The sequence below is a fragment of the Rhea pennata genome, chromosome 17 (assembly GCF_028389875.1).
Source record: "Rhea pennata isolate bPtePen1 chromosome 17, bPtePen1.pri, whole genome shotgun sequence".
Taxonomy (NCBI): domain Eukaryota; kingdom Metazoa; phylum Chordata; class Aves; order Rheiformes; family Rheidae; genus Rhea; species Rhea pennata.
Window position 1 is genome coordinate 15,428,973 of NC_084679.1, and position 18,432 is coordinate 15,447,404.

At 47.5% G+C, this 18,432-nt stretch overlaps 2 protein-coding genes across 2 annotated transcripts in view; one reads left to right on the forward strand and one right to left on the reverse strand.

Moving 5' to 3' along the window:
• LRRC74B (leucine rich repeat containing 74B) overlaps window positions 1-6,199 on the forward strand; it is a 14,386-nt gene extending 8,187 nt beyond the window's left edge. Inside the window, exons 7-9 of the mRNA XM_062590410.1 lie at window positions 1,214-1,292; window positions 2,697-2,792; window positions 4,377-6,199. Coding sequence (XP_062446394.1) covers window positions 1,214-1,292; window positions 2,697-2,792; window positions 4,377-4,448 — 247 coding nt within the window. The 3' untranslated portion in view covers window positions 4,449-6,199. The remainder of the gene's footprint in view (window positions 1-1,213; window positions 1,293-2,696; window positions 2,793-4,376) is intronic.
• A 7,105-nt stretch (window positions 6,200-13,304) lies between these two features.
• SLC7A4 (solute carrier family 7 member 4) lies at window positions 13,305-18,432 on the reverse strand. Its single transcript, XM_062590502.1, has 4 exons — window positions 17,451-18,432; window positions 16,610-17,286; window positions 15,573-15,681; window positions 13,305-13,947 (listed from the first exon to the last, which is right to left on the reverse strand). The coding sequence occupies exons 1-4, from the start codon at window positions 18,430-18,432 to the stop codon at window positions 13,754-13,756; spliced, it is 1,962 nt and encodes a 653-aa protein (XP_062446486.1). The 3' UTR covers window positions 13,305-13,753.

Consider the following 18,432-nt stretch of genomic DNA (forward strand, 5'->3'; position numbering starts at 1 on the left):
CTGCAGAGAGTAGTGAGTGGATAAGGCAGAGAGGGAATGTCATAAAATACCAGTAGTGCTAGTCTCATCCTGAATCCCAGTTCCTCTGCTTAAAATTGGAGTGCAATAAAATCTTTTGATCCCTGTTACTTTCTTCCAATCCTCCTGATTACATATTCAGTTCTGTGTCATCCTTGCAGTCTAAAAGAAGTGATTATATAGAAGAATTTGGGACCAATGAAAAAGATGGGATCAAAGAACAAAGTTGCCAAAATTTGCAACAATAAATTGAGAAGGAAATGCTGCAAGTAATTGAAGGGCCTAATGAGAGGGTCGATCAATTATGAGAAAGGATGTTGCTAAAACCTCCAGATATGAGACTAGAATGTGAGAGAAAAATATCATCTGTGTTTGGAACAAGAACTGGACCATTGCCTCTGTTCAAAACATCATCTATAGGCAGTCAGGCTTGGAACTGAATAGCAGCAAGGGAAAAAAGGTAGCTGAGAAACAGATCTCAGCAAACTTGTAGTGCTAAACATGACAGATGATAGCTATCTCAGCAAAAAAAATCAGAAAAGCTGGCAGAGATGGTAGTTATAAAAGTCATAAAACAAGCTTGTGTTTAGATTAGTGCATCTATGGAAAAAATCAGTGGAACTAGAAACGGTTTGAAGTGATCAGAGCATGGGTAGGCTGATAGAAAGGGCGGAGCAGGATGAAATATGCACAGTATAAAATCCTGCAGTCGGTTGATAGTTATCATTTTGCCAGAGCATAAGGTTAGCAGATACCTCCAGGCTCCTGGAAGGCAAAGAGTGCCTGAATTAATGGGCTTCCCTGGTGCTCCAGAGGAGCCAAGTCTGCTTAGCTTGAACACCTGCATGCCCCTCAGTCTTTGCAGGTTTATATCAACTTGCAGCACTAGAGGAACTAATTAGTTCTTAGACACTGTTTAGATGTGTGGCAGACTCCCTGCAACAGCCTTGCCTCTATTGAGCTACCAGATTTGGCAACCCCTAACAGGTTCCCACATCCCAAATATTTATTTGGAAGGAACTGCCCTAAATTCCCGCTGGATGTAACAGTTTTTCAATGTTGGATGAGGCAGGAAGTTGCATATCCTCTGCCTGAACAATTTATGTAATCAGTGTCTTTTGAAGTGTCAGTCTGGCTATATGAATACAGAAAACCTACAGTTCAGTGTATGAACTGTACTTTTATCTGGTTTTAGCAATAATCGCATTTCAGTGGAAGGAGCTCTGCGCTTTGCACTAGGCCTGAAAGAAAACAAGACTCTGAAAAACCTTAACGTGAGTAACTTTCCAAGGAAGGTACTAGAGCCTCTTATGCATATTTAAATATCACTGATACACATCTTGTCCTGGCTTGGAATCTCTTAAGAGCAAATCCAGAGCAAGATAAAGGAGCTACTTGCCTCAGCCTGCCTCCTCCCATGCTTCCCTGGTTGTAGTATGCTCTCATTAAGACAGAGTACTTGCACAATTTTGTCTGTGATTATAGATTTCTGTGGTCCTGCCACTGTATGGACTGCAGCCTGTCCTGCTGTGTTTTTCAGCATGGATAGCATCCTTTTCTGCAGCAACAATGTGCACCTACGCATGGTAGGAGGCACTGTGATGGTCATTTGAGGGCCTTTGGCCTACTACTCTACTTCTTTTTCTGCTGCTAAGACAGCTCTGAGGGAGCACTGGCTCATAGCCAGTCATCTTCCCAGAGATTTGTTGGCCACCGAGCTAATCCTTACATACGTCTTCCTACTATTCCTGGCACTTGAGATAAATGCAGCTGGTATGTCACCCATTGGGAACCACTGGTATCACCAAGGGGAGGATCATAAAAAAAATCTTGGAGTCCCGGTCGGCTTCCATGTTGTTTGGCTTTCTTCTCTTTTGCCCCATGGGACCTGCACACCTGCAGTGTCTGTTGCATGATTCTGCTTGTGTAAAATGTACTGTCACAATTTGGGATCAGTCACTTAGCAGATGCATGTAAGGAGATGACATATGAAAGGAGAAAAGGAGGAGGTGATAGGATCTAAGGAACTCCCTTGAAAGAGAGCATGGGAGAAAATGTAAAGGCCCAAGTTGCTGAACTGAAGGTGGACAAGATGGTTCTGATAAGAACATGGAATTATCTGGTGCAGTACAGGTCACGCAGATTCCCTGCCTGTGTCTTGTGGCCTGGAGATCTTCCTGTTTCAGGATGGCTGCGCTGTGGCTTTTGAGCCATGTGCATCCTGCAGGCAGTGGAAGCCTGGCTTCTCTGTTGGGCTGTGTCTCAGAACTGGCAGCAGTGCTGTGCTGATGCAGGGGCTCCTGAGCAACCCATATCCTTGGCTATGGCAGTGAGCAAGGTGTGGCTACCATTGCTGCATGCTTTGGACACTGCTTCACAGTCAGCTTTGCTGCACTGCTCAAGTGGGAACTCCTGAGAATGTCCACGTCTCCGAGCCATGAACCGCTCCAACAGTCCACCTTCTCTGAGATACGCAGTTCATGTATTTTGGCCCTTGGTCATTAGGAGGTTTTAGTGTTTGGCTGATGGTTGGATGCTGCTTTAGGAGGATGACATTTTTCTGCTAAATACTCCTGAGTTTGAAGAGACAAGTACAGAGTTTCATAGTGCCAAAGAAGAGATATTAGGAAGAGGAAGACATGTCACATATTTTTCTGTTGTTTCTTTCCTAACTTCAGATGACCAGAAATCCCATGCAGAGTGAAGGCTGCTTTGGAATCCTCAAAGCTCTACAGGCAAATTCTGACACAAGTGTAGAGATCCTGGACTTGCCAGTAAGTGTTAAACCATAAGGAAGAGGGAAGGAAGGGAAGAGGCTGAATGGGTGATCCATGAATAACAAAGTGCTGCCAGGTGTCAGAGGGATTCTGCATGCTATCTGCTTTGAAGATGCAAATAGTTTTAGAAAGATTTCTGTTCTCTTTCTAATAGAACTGAATAGCCCTTATGTGGTGCAAGAATTTCCACTTGATAATCTACCCACTTTATGAACAGTGCCAGGTCTGAGAAGGCAGCCCTTTGCCTCCAAATAGGCATCAACACAAGGTGTCTCTTGTGTCCTACCAAAGGGAATCACTTCTGAAATCTGGGCTAAATAGAGGCTATGTCTCAGACCAGTAGCCAGTTAATGCCCTTATGATCAACTAGTTAACAACTACTTTTAATTTCTAGTAAAGTAAGACAGTTACTTAGTTGTTTATTGAGGAGAGATTTGTCTTGCCTAACCCTTCTACAATGTAAGCAACTGCATCTAAGGTAATTACATGAGATCTAGTCATAGAAGATGGAAATTTAGTGGATATGTAAGGCACAACTAGCCCAACTAAGTGCAGAGATCAGCTTTAAGATGGGGAGAATTGTAGCGCAACTCTGCTGACTATTGCCTATATATCACCATGGTCTAGACAGGGAGTTGGTGATGGTGAACTTGGAGGAGACAATTTCCCTTCAGTCACTTGCTTTTATCAGATGAATCTTGTCCTTCCTGATCCTTTGCTAGAACGAATTCAGATGTCAGCCTTGAAAAGAGACTGGATCATCCCTGAAGTGCTGAACCTTCCCCTGTAATTCATTGTCTGTGTACTTTACCTCCTTCTTTCTAGCTGTTGTAACTTCTCTTCCTGTAGACCATTCTCCTGAGCTTACTCTCCATTCTGGTATTGTCCTGACTTTCTCTCTGGGGGTTTTCCTGGGACAGGGTATTTTTCACCTTTATTCGCTTCAGCTTTTATGAAAACCCATGTCTTGCTTTGATTCCTGTGCTACTTGTACACTGTTCTTCCTCATCTTGTCTCTTCTGCTTCTTGCCCTTGGACTAGGACACTGCTGTTTATTGAATATTGTTCATACTGGTAACATGGCATTGTTCACTAATAGCCCTGGATTTCACAAGCTTGTGTCAGAATTTTGTATTTGGATTGGGAGAGTTCTGAATATGTTGTAACAAATTTTGTCTGAATGAAGGTAAATCATACCATATGCTTGCTTACCTATAGTGATTTTCCCCTCTAGGACATCCCTGTGAACAAAGAGCTTGCAGACCTGTGTGATGCTGTGAAAATACTTTGCCCAAATCTTCTTATCAGATATAGTGGAAATACAGAGTTGCGGAGAAAAAGTCAATCGAAGGTTGAGCTTCAGGCTTAGTCCAGAGTGGCAGCCAATTCCCCGAATGCAGTGGCTTATCAAGAATCTCTTCAGGGCTGTTGCTTCTGTGCTTCTGCGTAACATCCTACTACTACTGACTAAGCCCTTGACATGAGAACACACTGGGGTAGTGGAAAGGGCAGGATCTCTAGAAATACTGGCTATTTCATCATTACTGTCATTTAGAAATTTTTCTTTCTATTCACTTCAAGATATCTGCAATGACCGGAACTCAGTCTCTTGAGAAGTGCAGGAGCATCCCCATGGATGAGAGGCCTGTGTAACTGCCTCCTTTTTGATCGTCAGCTTTGTGTGTAGGAACATTCGTCTGGAAGGGCTGGGGCTCGGTGGAACACCATGTGCAGCAGCTGCCACTGGCAGTTGGTGGTGCTTGAATCCACAAAAAACTACAGTAGGATCAGTGCAGCTGGAGATTACACTTATGTAGGAAGAAAGGTCCTATCCAGAGATGTGCCATGAATATATGCTTTCTGTCTTAGGCTTGTTATCTTATTAGACAGTCAGGATTGCCTTTGCAAAGTTGGCTGTCACGTGGCACTAGTGACTCATTTTCAGCTGCTTCCTACCAGAATTCCTTAGCCTTATGTGGAGGCCATGCTCTCCATGAGGGAGCCACTTTCCAAAAATGTGGTTGGCATTCTTACTTCCTGGATGTGCGCTCCTGCTTTCTTCAATGTTACATTGGAAGGGTGCTATAAGCTGCCTGGAAATGGGACAGGTGCGCAGTGGTAACTCAATATCCTTGGTATGCGGCCAAGCTTCTTTGGAGGGGGGAGAGGCTGAGAGATTGTTATTCCTCCCCTCCCCACCCGAAGGGATTCTTTGGGGGATGAGAGGCTGAGGGAGGGAGACAGGAGTCACAGCTGTGCAGCTGTGCACTAAGCAGTGTATCTTAACTCTTCCTCCCTTGGCATCCGTGTGAAGAGGTTATTCTTGCAGCTGTTTCTGCGAGGCTGGGAGAGGAGCTGAGAATCCCCCATCCCGGTGGTGTGTGGCTCGGGCTGGAGGCTCTAGCTGCTCTGCCCTGAACCAGAGGGCAGCAAACCCCAGCAATGTTGGAGGCCCACTGTAATGTAGTTGATACTGTGAAAAAATAACCGTCTTTCATTTCCTGAAGGTTTTCAGGGATTTTCTTAACAATTGTATTGCAAACTCTGCTGGTAAAATGCATGCAACACTCTTTTTTCTTTCTTTCTTTCTTTCTTTTTTTTTCATCTGTGGCTCAAACTGGACAAGCCTGGTCTGTCCCTTAGTGTGTCCATGTGCGCTGGGTTTGATTTTCTCTTTAGCTAACACTGACTGGCAGGGGCTCGGAGATCCAGGCAGCATTCTCCTGGAAACCAGTGGTGGCACCTGTCTGAGGAGGCAGCTCACTAAGGGAAGGACCAAAATTCAAGACAGCTTTTGCCAGTCTCCTTGCAGGTGGTTGGTGCCCTGTACTTTGCTTGAATTTTTTTCCTAGAGTACAACCATTATAATTTTTGTTTCATTTAGCTAATGAATGTGCCTTCACTTAGCATCACTTCTCAGCAAATGATGAGGTTTAACTTCTTTATCTGAAAATAACTCTATGCAATCATGATTTGCCAAGCAGAATCGGACCTATAATTGTGCAAATTATCTTACATTTCTATATCTAATAAATAATAGTTTCTGTGCTTTGAACTCATACCTGTCTGTTCACATGATTCTGCAAAGTTTCTTACATGCTATATGTTCTGTAAATATTGATTATTTCCGGGATTTTCAAAACCATCTTGAGTCCCTCTCAATCTCTTAAGTGAAAAACTCATGTATTAAACACCAAAGCTATAACAGGTCATGATTTAAATCAGTATAAATACTTATATTTTAAAGTATTTAGTCATCGCATATTTTTTCTCTGACTTCTTTTACCCTTAGTCCTTCCTATACTCCCCAAAAAAGAATTGCAAGTTAAAATTGTATGAAGAGTAAAGTAGATAAAGAATTAATGCACACCAAGTCCTTTCTTATTTACCAGCTGGTGTAACTAGAGAAGATCCACTTACATTGGCATTATCACATGAATTCATTATTCACTAGAGTTAGATACAGCTGGTTTTGTTGTTGTTGTTTTTGTTGGTTTTTTTTGTTGTTGTTGTTCTTGTGAGAATTAAGCTCAATAAACCTGTCATTGTACCATTTGGGAACCTAAAAATATCAGGTGAGCCAGTAGTGTGTTATAGGGTGATATAATTGGGATAGATATGTCAAATGTTACTTCAATTGTCTTGCAGGTTTGATGAGGAAAAATTGATCACTATGGAAAATTGAACACTGACCTCTATGCTCAGGCAGAATTATCTTCCCCAGAGCACTGCAGGGAGAAGGCTGAGATGGCCAGCCTGAACTTGGAGTGCAGGAGGTTTTATGTTACAAAGTTGTAGGATGTGCTATGTTTTGGCACCTGTTTCAAAATGTTATTAAGGATTAACACGTGGAGAAGGAAGGACTGGAAAAATACCTCTAGGTTTCTCATACAGTTTCTTAGGTCCCCAGAGTAGCTGGATGGAGGGTGTCCTGCCATCCTTTCACTGTCAACATCTGTTCTGTTAGTTAACTTACAGCAAGTCAATGTAAATAGTAATTAGTGGGTAGGCTAAAAAGATCAGTTACAGGACAGGAAAACCTGAAGGATGGCTTTCAGTTGTACTGAAATACTTGCTATTCCCAGTTTACCTGGCAGTCCCACCAGTTTGTACTTCTCTTTCCTTCAAACTCAGTTTTGTTTTCTTTCAGGTTGGGAACTAATCTTTGAGTAACTCACAAGAAAATTTGCTGATGAATCTCTGTTTACAATGCTTTTGCAGTACTTCGCCTTTTTAGAAAAATTTAAGTGAATATTATTTCAATATCATTCCTTTTTAGTTTCTTTACAAAATTGCCAGGTGGATGCTTCTTGGAAGACAGTGTATTGCATCAGCACTGCTACCTCTTTCAAACCTCCTGATAAGGCAGATACTAGTATCTGAGACCTTGAATTTGCTTGCTCCTTCTCATCACCTTTTATGAATATTAGGCAGGTTTGTTTTCTTCCAGTCCTCTGGAACTTCTTCAACCATCCGATTATTTTTGGAAAATCAGTATTAATGCTCTGGGGAAGCTCACTGGTTAATTCCTCATAAAAACTTTTGGTGTAAGTTATTTATGATTGCAAAGTGTCTAGCTCTAGTAGCCACTACTAAGCATCATTCTGACTAGGGCTCAGCTGGAAAGTATCTTAACATCCTGCAATATGACTCCTACTTCTGGCTTTCTTTGAAGTGCAGAGGAGCAACTTTTCTTGAACACTTTCATCTTTGCATCATTGAGTCTGGTATTTTTACCCAGTGTGGATAATGACTCACCAGTGTGTTTTTTCCAAGTACTCTGAATTTAAAAGCTGAGTCTGAGGAAGGAAGGATTAGTGTCAGGTGTGCTGCCATGCACAGAGGCATCTTGGCTCTTGTCTCAGCTAAGATCAGAGCCTGCTGTGCTTGTTGTTACCATCAAGTGCTTCCAGTCTAATGAGGGAATCCCAGGCATGAAGGCAAAGGGATCATAAGGAGTCAGTTATCTCTGTCTCAAAATAGGAGTAGCTCACCATAGGTTGTTCCTGACAGACCTTAGAAATACCTGATAGACACTTCATGACCTTTCCAGGTAAGTCTGTTGTCAGAAAGCATTTCCAGTCCCTTCCTAAATTTCTCTTGTCACAGTTTAAGCCTGTGGCTTCTCTCTCATGTATATGGTGAAATGTTTGTTCTCTTTAATTTTGCATCTGTATATTTGAAGACTGATAGGGCTGCTTTCAGAAAGGGAGCCTCTGTTATCACTGGGATCAGACTATTTTGTGTTTGTGTCTATATGAATTGTCTTGAAAATACCTGCATCATCTAGTGAGATATGGAAGAGCTATGCTCCAAACTCAGGTTTGTTTCAGAGATTTCTGACATACAGGCTGCTAAAACACTTGCAAAATACAAATGCTAGCCCTGTTGTAGAAGTTCATGTACATCTAGGCTCAGCCCATCAGCCTACTGGTGCTTTTTCCTTAGTGCTGGAGAAGGCTAGGAAAGGGCATGGCATGAGATGAGGGAGGAGCAGCGCAGAGACAAAACGCCCTCTCCAGAGCTCGCTCTGTTTTCTCAACTGCCAATCTCTGGCAGTATTTGGAGGAGGGGAGGATCATACGGGATGAGGAGAGGATTACTTACAGTGAGCCTTAAAGGAGCCCTGCAGATTATCTATGTTGCCTTCAGAGATGAGGTCGGTGCGGGAGGATAATTTAGAAATGTAGGGCTGGGAAGTGATTGAATCAGGAAACTGAACCACTCTGGGATATAGCCCACCCTGTCCCACTGCTCTGTGCACCCCTTCTCCTCCTAAGAGCATGGAAAGGGCTCAAGTATATAACTGGGTCAGTGCCTGCTTACTCCAACTTAGTATCTATGAGCAAACTGACCCTGAAACAGTGGTGGGGATGCACCTGTCTCTCCCATGCTTTGCCGTGCAAGAGCCATGCAGTCTCCCTGCAGGGCTTGCAGAGGCTCCAGTGCAGCTGCCCGTGTTTGTAAGGTGCTGCAGGGTCCCTGCTGCTCCCACGGAACACACACTTGCGTCGTTTGGGCTGTGCTGACAACAGCAGAGCTCCCATCTCCTGAGGCCTCAGAGATAATCATCAGAGCATCTGCTTTCAGCCATCTCTGGTCCTGGCTGGGGTGACCTGGGACATGACATCCCTTCCTCATGCCTCCGTGAATCTTGTGGCTGGATGAGACATACTTCTAGGAGGAGGGCTACGGGCTGATTCAGTCTTGTGTCTCCATCATTTCAATGATCGAGAAATTGCCATATCCCGGGTGAAAGCATCCTAGGAATCAGTTTTTCCCCCCAGCAAAAAAAAATCTGTTGTTCTTTCTGGTCTAAATTTGAAGTTTTTCCTTGAGTAGAGTCCTCTTTGTGAGAAATCTTATCCCAGTGCATGGCCTTCCCTTCTTTAACCTCCTTTGCAAATCTAGATTGTCCCAGTAGCTCTCATATGAGTCCTCCCCAGTTCAGCAGCGTCTTCTGTGAAGCTTAGACCCATCCTTGGCTGTTGTCTCCCGCGTGCAGCAGCAACGCTACGTTCCCACCCCTAATTCTGTAAGTAGGGGATTATCATCTAAGGATCACGTTAACCCTCTTAGCCACAGCACAGCCCTGGGAGCACATGTTCAGTTGTTTATGCCCCATGACCTCTAAATCGCTTTCAGAGAAGCAGTTTTCCAGAGCCCCATCACCGGTCATTATACCACTATGACCTACATAGTTTGCTCCGATGCATTTTAATTAGACTGATTACCATCAATCCCAGGTAGGCTGATTAGACAGTTTTCCAGGAATGCAAAAATGTATGTTTTTAATAAATTTGGAGAAAGCTATCCCTATGAAAAATCATTGCAATATTAACCACTGTAAAACACCAAACTCCCCCAGTTCTTCAAGAATGTTGAGTTTTGTCAGTTGTGAATGGGGAGTGGTTTGATTTTTAAATCTGCCTGTATCACATGCATGCCTCTCGGGGCAGGAGCATATGAGCAGGGGAACTAACTCTTCCCCCCCCCCCCCCCCCCCCGATCTAATTTTATTACACTCACCCTTATAGCCACAGATGCTGTTCCACTCAACCCAGCTGCATGTGCTCTCCAGGTGATACTGTACAATTATTTACGGTGTTGCCGCACTCATCTTAAAACGCTACTGACAGTAACTTTTTTGAATCTTTTTTCCTGCTGATGCAATTTTAGGAACAAATAATTTTAGGAGGACTCTCTTGATAGCAATTGCTGCTAACAATAACCTTTTTCTTGAGCATTAGCAGGTAGAAAATTAAAATCAATTAATACATACTTTATTTCTGTGTAGGGTACACTATTGCAGTGGGATTTTGTGTGGTACAAATGACCAGTTTTGTAATTCTGTGTTTTGTTTTGTTTTGTTTTGTTTTAAAAAAAAGTTTGCATGAGAGGGCACATTCTCTTCCCAAGCTGGCATTAGTTATGTTGAATCCTTTAATTCCTTGCCAGCTGCATCCATGTCAGTCCCAACTCTTTACCTGGATTGATAGAACCCCAGCTACCACTTGTGGATTTCATATATAAGCAAGTTCTCTGGAATTTATACAAATAAATGTTTTAAAATAGATTAAGGAACAATAATGAAGAGGCTCATCACACAACTCTGATGTCTCCATTGTAGAAGCAATGCGAATTACCAATTAAAATGTTGGATGTTACCACATGCTGGGTAAGATCAGTCCTATTACAGCTGAAAGTGGTATCTTTTGAATACATCAACTTTTTTTTTTTCCAAAAAACAACAGAAAACTATTTTGAACTTCAGCATGTTCTGCTCTTGTAATAATTTTACTGTTCTTCTCATGCAAGACAAATCTGTTATGCTCTTTCTACTGGCCTTGATCCTGCCAAAAATTGATCTATAGCAAAGATAAGATTTACTTCTCCTTATCAATTGTCTGCATTTATTTGCCTCCTTGTCTAGCTGTTAGATGCTGTATTCTTTAATGAAGAGTGACTTTCTTATCAACGAAAAGAAATTTCTTTAGTGAAAAGTGATGAAGAGGTGTATCTACATGGATTAACTCAAGTGACTCACTTTTTACTTCACTTATTTACAGTGGCTTGCAAACTCTCTGATCAGTTCTGCCCATAAATCTTGTCAGCTTTAGAGAATCTATCCCAGCACTGAGATTTCTTTGCTCAAACTCTTTCTGCTGAAAGAGGGGTTTAGGCCTGACTGAGAAAATGATGTTATAGTTAATCTATCTGTAAGTCCTAAGTCCCAAGCTACCTTTGCACAGCTGCCGTAGCCTCTTGGGCACTCCAGTTTCTGTAGGACTGGCCCACAGCACCATAAATGAAATGCCCCCCTTCTGAGCAGCAGATCTGCTCTTGGACGTGCCCTGTCAATCAGGACAGCCTTTGCTCAACTCATGCTCTCCAGCTCTGCTGTGCAAGGACGTGTGTAGGTACGGGCTTCACCCCAGTAATTTGGGAAGCTGCATAGACCTGTAGAAGGCTGTGCCCAGGTCCTGGCTTGCAGCTGTGGGACAGCAGGCATGAGCAGAGCTTTGCCTGCCCAGGCCTGGGAGAGCAGCCAGCTGCCCTCTGCACAGCTGGGGAGGCACCAGCTAATTTTGACCTTGCTGAGCACAGGAAGATCATGGCTCCAGGGGAGGAGTGGGTGAAATGAGCCTCCCTTTACCCAAGCTTTGGGGGGCTTTCCTGAGCATCTGTTGGGGTAGCAAGGTGGCCACAGTCAGACAGCTGCCTGGCTGCCTGCTTCCACGTGAGGGTTATGAGAGTGGGGTGACAGCACAAACCACCAGTTAGTCAGAGCCATTACAGAACCAGTGTTTATAAGGGTGGCTGAGTCAGCCCTCTTCTTACAAGCCATTACACAGGGGTGCCAAGCAGGGCCAAAACACGGCAGGAACGTACCACTCTGTTGGCAGCAACGGCCTCCACTGCGCCGCATCTCTTGACACAACAGCCACACAGTGTAAGCGCCAGGGTAGGGGCCAGGCAGCAGCTACAGCGTGAGGGCAAGGCAGGATGAGGAGCAGTGTTTGCAGACAGCACGCCATCAGCGCATTCACCAGAGCCGGTGTATTGTACAGAGCTCTTCCAACGTGCGCCCTGTTCTTTAGATCTCCCCCAGTCAGGCTCGGACCAGCCAGCAACCAGGGCCAGGCAGGAGAAATGACCAGCTCGCCTGCTGCCTGTCCCCAGCTCCTCAACGGAGCGCAGCCAGCCCCACAGGAAGATGTAGAGGCTGCTGCACATTCACCACGGCTGCAGACCAGGGCATCCACGCTGCAAGGCTTAGCAGTTACATAACCTTGTACTTGAGTGATTGTTTCCTCAATATATTTCTTCCAAAATGCACTAAAACCATGTGGGCCTGCACCTTAGGCAGGGGCTGTCCATGTGCCTAAGTGGCCAGTTGCAGTGTCCTTGCTGGGGCCATCTTAACAGAGATGCCTTGCTGGGCAATGGCTCCTGGGGATCACCCCACAAACACATCATTGAGAGTCCTGGATTGCACAGGGCATTGTCAGAGAGAGGCAGACACCAAAAAGTGCCTGTGGAGCCCTGTCCTGAGCATGGGATGGGCAACTGACAGCCTGGCAGAACCAGTGCGTCAGGCTGAGCATTCCTTGCCCATGCAGGTCGTGCACAGGCAGAGTTGCTGGGGCATGGGGAAAGGAGAAGGGCTGATGATAACCAGCTATGTTCAGTGTAGTGCAGCACATGGAAGGCCCCTGGGAACTGCAGAGGACACGGCAACAAATCCAGGATCCTGAGTACCTGCACCTAGTGCAGGGCTGAGGCAAGAGCCTGGCCCTGGCAGTTGCTGGAGCCTGTGTGTCAAGAGCAGGTCTGGGCCCCATGGTTGTGCCATCCTCAAGACCTTGTGGACCAGCCTCTGGCTGGTCAAGTGTGGTCATAGCAGTGCAGGGAGTACAGCCATGTGCCAGGCCCAAGCACACTCCTGAACTAGCCATCCTCTGCTGTCAGTGAGCAGCGTGGAGAGAGAGCCCGCACTGAATTTCTCTGCAGTCCTGCTGAAGAACAAACTATCTGCTTGCATCCTGCGAGCACTCAGCCACTCATCCAGGCCTTGTCCCGCTTCCAGCTCGCATGTTCCTCAAAGGACGTGGAACAAATTGCCCAGAGAGGTTGTGGAGTCTCCTTCTCTGGAGATATCCAAAAACCTGCCTGGACACGATCCTGTGTAATGTGCTCTAGCTGACCCTGCTTGAGCCTGGGGGGGGGGCTAGACTAGATGATTTCCAGAGGTCCCTTCCAACCTCAATTATTCTGTCAAGTGCCTCCAGCTGCCCCATGGCCCCACTCAGTCTGACCTTTCAGGAGATCAATGCAATGCAGACCAGCCAGCCAAGGGGACAGCCAGCAGCAGGCCAAACACCTCCTATCTTTACAGAGCACAGGGGTGCAGACAGGGAACTGCACTTGGCTCCTTCTCGAGCCAAAGGCTCTGCTGGCCCCTGCCTCTTTCCACTAGTGGAAGTTCAGATGTACAGGGGGCATCAGGGCTCATTATGGCTGCAGAGAGAGCCCACGCTGCGGCCAGGATGGACAGCCCCCAGGCTGCCTGTCCTCAGGACCTGCACTGCTGGGTCAGAGGAAACGAGACATGCTGCTTGGGGGTCTGGGCAGGCTCGGCAGAATTTGGTGAGGACAAGGCTCCTTGTCACCAAGACAGGCACTGGGTTTTGCAGGATGAGAGCTGGTTCCTGAGTGCTGGGGACAGGAAGGGAGGGAGCCAGCTCCCCCACACCATGCTCTGCTGGGAGCAGGTGGGGATGCACAAGTGTCACAGTCCCCACACCAGACAGAGCCACGTGCCAAGGACAGACCTGGCCCTGGTGGCTTTCGCTGCAAAAGAGACTGGGGAGAGTGGGAGGTTTAGGCCTTCTCTGGGGGAGGGGGGCAAATGCTCCCAGAGCCGTGGTGACCCAGATGCCCCCTCCCCTACAACATCATCTCTTAGACTCCTCGGTGTCTGCATCCGGCAGCCCCAGGGCAGGCTGGGAGCTCGGCTGGACTGCTCGTACCGTCTCCTCCAGGCTACCGCTGGGAAACACCACGTACCGGGCACTCACGCGCTGTGGCTTGGGCTCCCGCAGGTTCTCTTTGCTGTGCCAGATGCCATAACCGAAATACACAAGTAGGCCTGGAGCAGGGAGGGAGCAGGAGAAACAGAGAGAACCTGCTGTAGAAGAGGTCAGAGGAGCCCTGTGGTGGCTGGCATGCTCCTCTGGATGCGGCCAAGAGAAGTCGGGCATCCTGAGATAGCAGCACATACCACAGCACCAGGGGGCGGGGAGGAGGATGGGACCCAGTCACTGCCCCATTTCCACCCCAGCCCCCTCTCCACGCTCTCTGTTCACAGGAATTCACACTTCATCTCCCCAGAGCAGACCCTTTGATATGGTATCTGCCCTATCAGAGGGTTACGACTGAACCACAGAGGCCACTGCCTCTTCCTGTCTCTCTCCAGGAAGCCGGTTCTTCAGCAAGCTCCTGGAGCAGCATCAGGTACACATCATTTAAGAGCTAGATGTGCTTAAGGCAGGGGAAAAAACTTCTCTTTCTCAACTAGCAGCAGAACTGGCATATAGAATCACATTCTGGGCAGCCAGGATCTTTAGCAGCTCAGACAGGGACTGTAGGTGGTCCAGTGCAGAGCCTGATCTCAACTGCACTCAAGGTGCTAGACCCAGTGCTGGAGAACAAAAATCAAAGACATAGGATCACATTTAATGTGGCCCCTGAAGGTAGACTGTGCCAGCTAATGACAGCCTTGCCTTCCTTGATGACATTCTCTGCTATGAGTAAGGGAAAGAGGGATTTCCTCAGCCTGGATTCCATCAGTTTGTCCGCACAAAGGCCCAAGGGTAACTGAATTGGAAAGGATAAGGTAAACAGGGAAGGATGTACCCAGAGGAAAGAGGGCTATAGCATCCTCAGAAAGAAGGGGCAGGGGAGACTCTAAGGGGAGCACTTCAAAGATCTCTTTTGGCTAAAAAAAAACTGTGAACACGCTCATGGGCTGAACAAGAATTAGTGCTGTCAGTGCAGGAGAGGATGAGGAAGCTCTATGGGAAGAACCAAAGGGCCTCAAGGTCTGGAATCCAAGAGGGATGGTACCAGACTATGCCACACATCTAAGGGGTACTACTGAGCATTTCTGCTGGCTAATAGGGGTTCAGTGTGATGAGAAAAGCTTAAAATCAGCTGACTGCAGAAGGAAAATCTTCCAATGGGTTACAGCAGAGAGGCAAGCCCAGTTCCCAGGTACACCAGGAGAAGCACCTTGCATGGGGACAGGGAGCTCCGAATGACTTGATGAGTACCGGCAAACTGCCTCTCAGATAAGATGCAGCTCTGTTCCAGTGCTTTTATAAAACAAACCTAAGCAAACTGAAACAGGGTCAAAGATGTAACAGTCAGGGGGATGAAGGAGTGTCAGGGAGACCCCAGAAGACCTTGGCTTGTGCCTCTGAATGGGAACTGAAGGCGGGGGGGGGGGGAGGTATGATGCACTTTATAAATTTTATAAACAATAGGGAAAAGTGCTGTTGAAGCTACTGGATACTGCTGGCATAAGAACAGGCTGAGTATGCACACATCTGAGCTGAGAGGAGATCCCTGCTGACCTTCTTTTCCTGCTCTCTGCCTGCTCTGACCACATTCTCAAGAGCTCCTCATGCAAGCTCAGCACTGGACATTTCACTCCCTCCTCCTTGAAAAAGCCACTGATTTCCCTGGAGTCTATATCCCTGTTGAATTACTCACCTATGATCAGCCAGATACTGAACCGGAGCCATGTCATGTAGTTAAGCTTCAGCATAAGATATATATTCAGGACAATGCTCAGTGCTGGGGACAGGGGGACCAGGGGTATCTGCAAGAAAAACAGAGTGATGAGAGAGAGATTTGACCTACAGCAGCCAGCAGCAGCTCCCACACACATCAGACCCAGCCACTGGCAACCACGCTGGAAGACAACCTTACTTATCCTTAAAATCGCAGAGAGAAAACCTAGCATTGGTTTGACCTGAGCCTGAAGGCAGAACTAGTGCAGAAAGGCAGAAGGAAAGCTTGCAGCTGATCTCCACCCCCTCCCCCGCCCCCCCCCCCCCCCCCCACCAAGCTGCCCTTAACGGGGCCTGTCCGATGTGGAGGAGGGAGGATGAGAGCAGGAAGGATTGTGATCCCCAAATGCAAAACAAGCTGCTCCCTAAGGGATAGGATAGGATGGAGTCCTGACCTGCTGTGAGACGTTAGGAAATGCTGAGAGCACAGCCCAGGGTGCTTGGGGACATCTGTTCCTAGGATATGGCTGCCACCACCAACAGGGTTTGAAAGATACGTTTGAGCAATACCTGCCAGGGATGGTCTCAGCAGAGGGGATCACATCCTGGGTCACAGGACAGGACGTCTTCAGGTCTTCTCCAGTACCACCTACCTGATGCTGCAGCCCAGGATCACATCTGTCATCCTAGGCACAACATGGCGCCTCTGCACATACCTCTGGTTTTGACCGCAACACTGAGTCTCTTTCAGAGTCACTGCTCCTTCTTGCCCAACCCTAATGGTCCTTAACTCTCTATCCCTGGCATCCAGCTGTACACAGCTGTGAGCTGCTCACCAATACCTCCCCACCCTCAGTGCTCACTAACACTCTCCTCTTTTTTATCTCCAGTTACTGCAGTGATTTTACGAAGTGGTGACCGAGGCCTCCTGTGAGTCCACCAGAACTGCTCTGCTGACCCTGGCAGAGAGGCTAGTCTTGCCTTCCCCCAGCACAACCTCCTGCCCCCAGTGCATACCTGGAAGGTCTGTGTGCTGCGCTGCTGCTCATGGGCCCAGATGAGGAGAAGGCTGAGCAGGAACCCTAGGCTGAAGAGGACTAGCAGCAGGGAATAGCTCCAGGTTGGCAAGTGGAGGTGGGTGTTGCCAAACACCAAGACAGAGCACAGGCAGATGGCAGACACCATCAGGGTAACCACAGCAATGGTGACCACCTCGCCTGGGTAGAAGTCGCTGAGGAACTCCAGGTAGGGTTCGAAAGCTGCCTTCAGCTGCCCTGGCTCCCGCTGCTCTTTGCTCTTGTCTCCATCCACTAGCTGGAGCTTGTCAGAAAAGGACTCGTACTCCTTCAGCTCACCAGTGGCAGGGCCCTCACTGGGCTCAGGACTCGGCCGCCTGCCAGTTGGCTGAGCACAAACATTGACCTTCTGCTGCTGGAAGCGCAGCACAATGATGCTAGCAGCCACAAAAGTGTAGGCCAGCAGTGTGCCAATGGACAGGAACTGCACCAGGGCTTCCAGGTCGAAGACAAGGGCCAGCAGGGCCATGAGCACCCCGAATACCACAATGCCAATGACAGGCACCTGTGTGCGGGGGTGGACCCGGGAGAACACCTGGAAGAAGAGTCCATCCTCTGCCATGGCGTAGACGATGCGTGGTAGGGAGAAGAGGTTGCTTAGCAGGACCGTATTCATTGCTGAGGGAAAGGCAGAGAGCAGGCCCCTGTGTTAGACCTGGTGCATGGCCCGAACCACCCCAGGATCCCAGCTGAGAGCATTACAGCCCCAAGCTCACACATATCAACTCAGAGAGAGAAGGACAGTCCTGCCCACTGCCAGGCCTCAGCCTGCCTATACTCACCACAGATGGAGCCAACAGCAACCAGAAATCCAGCCCAGGAGTAACCTCTCCTGTAAAATGCATCCGCCAGTGCAGAGTCAGGGTCCAGCGTACACCAGGGCACCATCAGTGTCAACACCATGGACACTAGGATGTAGGCTCCAGTGGCCAGACCCAAGGAGAAAGCTATCGCTCTGGGAACTGCCCTCTGGGGGTTCCTGGCTTCTTCACTTGAGGCTGCTATGACATCAAAGCCCACAAAGGCGTAGAAGCAGGTGGCCGTTCCAGCCATGATACCTGATAGCCCATATGGGGCAAAACCTCCTTCCTGAGCACTCCAGTTCTTGGGCTGTGCGAGGATGAAGCCCATGATGAGAATGAATAGGATGACACCCATACTGATGGCTGAAAAGACGTGGTTGATCCAGGAAGAAACTTTGGCCCCAAAGGAGATGAATGCAGTGGCTACTAGTAAGATGCTAGCTGCCAGGAAGTCTGGGTAGTGTGCCAGAAATGGCACCTGCCATGTGCCAATATGAGTCTCAGTGAAGTTCTTTATTTTATGGTTAAAGATGGAGTCCAGGTAACCACTCCATGCCCTGGCCACTGCAGCTCCTCCAATCATGTACTCCAGCAGCACATTCCAGCCAATGAGGAAGGCCCAGATCTCACCTACAGACACATAGGTGAACATGTAGGCAGAGCCTGTCTTAGGTACACGGGCTCCAAACTCAGCATAGCAGAGAGCAGCAAGGAGTGAGGCAAAGCCAGCAATGATGAAGGAGACAATGACAGCAGGGCCTGCAATCTCCTTGGCTACAGTGCCAGTGAGGACATACAGCCCAGAGCCCACCATGCCCCCGATGCCCAGCAGCGTCAAGTCAATGGTGGAGAGGCATCTGTTGAAGGATGTCTCCATCATGTCATCCTCCAAAGTCTTCACTCGGTTGAGTTTCTGGCAGAAGCGGGTCAGGTCTGCAGAGCGAGGCAGCCATCTCGCCAT

What these genes read in the sequence shown, in the direction of transcription:
- SLC7A4 (XM_062590502.1), bottom strand. Translation starts at nt 18,432, where the DNA reads ATGGCGAGATGGCTGCCTCGCTCTGCAGACCTGACCCGCTTCTGCCAG. An exon ending in TGCTGTTGGCTCCATCTGTG is followed by an intron (nt 17,287 to 17,450) that starts GTGAGTATAGGC and finishes CCTTTCCCTCAG; the next exon opens with CAATGAATACGGTCCTGCTA. An exon ending in CAGTATCTGGCTGATCATAG is followed by an intron (nt 13,948 to 15,572) that starts GTGAGTAATTCA and finishes TCCCTGCTCCAG; the next exon opens with GCCTACTTGTGTATTTCGGT.